Genomic DNA, 4,260 nt, shown 5'->3' on the forward strand with positions numbered 1-4,260 from the left:
TCCCCTGGCTCCCACCCGTTCAGTGCCAGCTCTCCCCCCAGGCACCCGGCCTGCCACCCTGGTCGCCCTCGCGTCGCTGCCCTCAGCCCTCGGTTCCTCCACCCACCCCGCAGTCGCAGGGCCCAGCTTTTCCACATCTCCCCCCTCATCCTAGACAATGCGCACGCCCCCATCCTACCCCCCGCAGCCCCCATGCCTCGCCCGGTCCGCAAGCCTGTGCTGATTGGCCGCGGGCCGGTGGTCCAGCCCCTTGGACGGTCCCTGGGGCCCGGAGCATTACGTCAGCGGGGCCTGGAGAGCTCTAGCCCGAAGGGGACTGGGGGGGGGGGGCTCAGGCTGGGGGCGCGGCCTGCGCGGGCCGCCCCACCCTCCTCGCATAAAAGGCCGAGCCCGCTGGGCGGACGCTCTCAGCCGGCTGGTTCCCGAGCGCGTTCCCGGTGACCCCGCAGTGGGTGTGTAGGCGGACGGACAGACTGACCAGACGCCGACCGGGGCCAGAAGAAGCGAGCCGGCACCATGCGTGAGATCGTGCACATCCAGGCGGGCCAGTGCGGCAACCAGATCGGCGCCAAGGTGGGCGCGGCGCCCGGGAGGGGCCGGGGTGGGGCCGGGGACGCCGGCCTAGCGCCCTTCGGGGTTGCGGGCGCGAGCGTGGTCCTGGGCAGGCCCGCGGCTCGCCAAGCGCGGACCTTCCCGGCGCTTTGGGCCGCAGAGCGGGACGTGGGCCCGAGGCAGCTTTCGGGGGCCATGGGGAGGAACCTCTCAACTTTCTGCTGTAACTCGTTTGGAATCCCGGTCCCTCGGCCTCCCTTTCCTCCCGGCTCTTCTAGCCCGGCACGCGGGCCTGGAGAGCGCGGGGGTGTGTCCGCCAGGCTGTGTGCGCGGCTTTGCGGGCGGGGCCCCGACGCCAGGAGAATCAATTTGACGCGCTCGAACCCGAGTCGAGCTGCGGGGGGAGGGGCGGAGAGCGATCTTCCTGAGGTCTCTGGACGTGCTTTGAACCTAAAACCCCCCTCCTTCAGCCCCCACCGGTCCCTGTTCCCCTGCCCGCCCCCTAGGCGCCGCTGGGGTCCCTGCGCGTCCGCCCCGCCCCGCCAGACCCCCGCCTCCTGCCGCGAGCAGCTGTTCGCCCGGGAAACGCCCAGTTTCAGTTCCGTGACCTTGCAAAATGCAAGCCCTGCGGCTGTGCAGGTCCCGCTGCCCTAAAGCTCCTAGAGGTTGGGTTATCGGAACTGAGATCGGGGCTTTTCACTGTGAGTCTCAGCCTCTCTGAGGGGTGGGGCGTAGCTAAATGCAAGCTTTTTGTGTGTCTCAGTTTTGGGAGGTCATCAGCGATGAGCATGGGATCGACCCCACCGGCAGTTACCATGGAGACAGTGACCTGCAGCTGGAGAGAATCAACGTGTACTACAATGAAGCCACTGGTGATTGCCTTTACCCCTTCCTTTACCCCTTCCCCTCTCCCCCGGGGATTGACCCCAGGAGTGTGGCCCCAGGGGAGGGTGGACTAGCGGATTTAGGATTCCCAGGGGAGGGTGGACTAGCGGATTTAGGATTCCCATCTTTCCCTGAGGTTTTCCAGCGGGCGCCCCTTTGAGAATCCTGTCATCCTCTGTCCTTCTTTGTTTGGGGGAAACAAGCAGCGCCTGCAAAAAGGAAGCTGGTACCAGGCCCTCCTCTCCCGAGCTCTCTGCCTGCAGGTCTGAGTCCTGCTCTGTCCCCGCAGGTAACAAATATGTGCCTCGGGCCATCCTGGTGGATCTGGAGCCGGGCACCATGGACTCGGTCAGGTCTGGACCCTTCGGCCAGATCTTCAGGCCCGACAACTTCGTGTTTGGTGAGTGACTGCCATGGCTGATGGCCTGGGAGGCTCATTTTACGCTGGACAGCTCAGGGTGGAGCGGTGTGACCGCCTTAAAGAACGTATAGACTTGTGTGTTGATTTTGTCTCAATATAACCTAAAACAAAATGCCGTTCAACCTCTAATAGCCAGGTCCCTAACCCTCCTTATTTATAATTATGTCCACGACCAACTAGTTTCTTTAACGTCTGGCCATTTTAACGACAACCTGAAATAATCTTCTCGGAACACCGACTCCCTGAGCTCTGTTAAAGGGTTTAGGGGAAAAGGAATTGAAGGTGGTCATCAGGGACTTATGAAGACTCTTTCCCTCCGGCAGGCCAGAGTGGTGCCGGCAACAACTGGGCCAAGGGCCACTACACGGAGGGCGCGGAGCTGGTGGACTCGGTCCTGGACGTGGTCCGGAAGGAGTCAGAAAGCTGTGACTGTCTGCAGGGCTTCCAGCTGACCCACTCGCTGGGGGGCGGCACCGGGTCCGGGATGGGCACCCTCCTCATCAGCAAGATCCGCGAGGAGTACCCCGACCGCATCATGAACACCTTCAGCGTGATGCCCTCGCCCAAGGTGTCGGACACGGTGGTGGAGCCCTACAACGCCACGCTGTCCGTGCACCAGCTGGTGGAGAACACGGATGAGACCTACTGCATCGACAACGAGGCGCTGTACGACATCTGCTTCCGCACCCTGAAGCTGACCACGCCCACCTACGGGGACCTCAACCACCTGGTGTCGGCCACCATGAGCGGGGTCACCACGTGCCTGCGCTTCCCGGGCCAGCTCAACGCTGACCTGCGCAAGCTGGCCGTGAACATGGTGCCCTTCCCGCGCCTGCACTTCTTCATGCCCGGCTTCGCGCCGCTCACCAGCCGGGGCAGCCAGCAGTACCGCGCGCTGACGGTGCCCGAGCTCACGCAGCAGATGTTCGACTCCAAGAACATGATGGCCGCCTGCGACCCGCGCCACGGCCGCTACCTGACCGTGGCCGCCATCTTCCGGGGCCGCATGTCCATGAAGGAGGTGGACGAGCAGATGCTCAACGTGCAGAACAAGAACAGCAGCTACTTCGTGGAGTGGATCCCCAACAACGTGAAGACGGCCGTGTGCGACATCCCGCCCCGCGGGCTCAAGATGTCGGCCACCTTCATCGGGAACAGCACGGCCATCCAGGAGCTGTTCAAGCGCATCTCGGAGCAGTTCACGGCCATGTTCCGGCGCAAGGCCTTCCTGCACTGGTACACGGGCGAGGGCATGGACGAGATGGAGTTCACGGAGGCCGAGAGCAACATGAACGACCTGGTGTCCGAGTACCAGCAGTACCAGGACGCCACAGCCGACGAGCAGGGCGAGTTCGAGGAGGAGGAGGGCGAGGACGAGGCCTGAGCCCCGAGCGCGGCTGGACGTGGCCGGAGGCTGCGTGGCCGGAGGCCGGGAGGAGAACGAGGGGGAGGGGGGCTCGCGGAAGGAGAGAAGCAGGGACCGGGGTCACTGCGGCCGGGCGCTGGTTCGCTGGTGCTCTTCACTGTTGCCCGTCCCTTTTTTTTTTTTTTTTTCCTCTCTTTGTAATATTGATGACATCTATGTAACATCTGAGATCTTTCTGAACTACTGTTGTAATGTCTAAAATCACATAAACGTTTGTGTCCTAATGGTGTCCTCTTTTCTGTCTCCTCTTTATTATCAATTTAAATGTCACTTTCAGAACATTATACTGAATCCTTCTTTCAGAAAAGCGAAGGGATGGGTAAAATCTCACATGAATTTACTGTTCAGTGTGGTAAAACTGAACCAACCACAATCTTACCCGATTTAAGAGGGGAGAGCAATCCGCATTTTAAGATGCCTTCAAGTAAATACGCTACGAGTTGAGAGATGCCTGCTTGAAAGCACACTAACTATTCTCATGGAGAAACCCTACTATACCTTTATTTCCTCTACAAAAAAAAATTTTTTTTTGGATAGTTACTACATGCGCACTGCACAGAATTCTAAAGCATAGAGAGTGGAAAGAAAGCCTCTCTTCCTCCTGTGTCTCTTGATGCATTTTCTTCCCCGGAGGGCAGGCATTCTTCTTATATTGTTATCTTTCTTGCGTCCTTGCAGAAATATTCCATGAGTCTTGAAACCTATTTAGACTATTCCCTTTTTCTTTCTTCACAGGTTATGATACCAATACTGTTCTGCTGCCTTTTTTCACTAAACAGTGTATCTTTAAAATACAGAGCGGCCGCCTCCTTTAAATGGATACATAGTATCCATTATGTAGCTGTGCCATATTTTATTTAACCAGTTCCCTACCAATGGACATGTAGGTTGCTTATACTTTTATCTTACAGTGCCACAGTGAATAAGTTTGTGCATATGTCATTGTGTGAAGTTCTCTAAGTGGAATATTCTGTCA

The 4,260-nt window shown here is 58.6% G+C and overlaps 1 protein-coding gene across 1 annotated transcript; it reads left to right on the top strand.

Moving 5' to 3' along the window:
• The first annotated feature begins 419 nt into the window (after window positions 1-419).
• Window positions 420-3,545, top strand: TUBB2B (tubulin beta 2B class IIb). Its single transcript, XM_081247052.1, has 4 exons — window positions 420-573; window positions 1,316-1,424; window positions 1,727-1,837; window positions 2,182-3,545. The coding sequence occupies exons 1-4, from the start codon at window positions 517-519 to the stop codon at window positions 3,240-3,242; spliced, it is 1,338 nt and encodes a 445-aa protein (XP_081103178.1). The 5' UTR covers window positions 420-516; the 3' UTR covers window positions 3,243-3,545.
• Window positions 3,546-4,260: the final 715 nt, after the last annotated feature.

Source organism: Mesoplodon bidens (genome assembly GCF_964165515.1).
Source record: "Mesoplodon bidens genome assembly, chromosome: 10".
NCBI classification, from domain to species: domain Eukaryota; kingdom Metazoa; phylum Chordata; class Mammalia; order Artiodactyla; family Ziphiidae; genus Mesoplodon; species Mesoplodon bidens.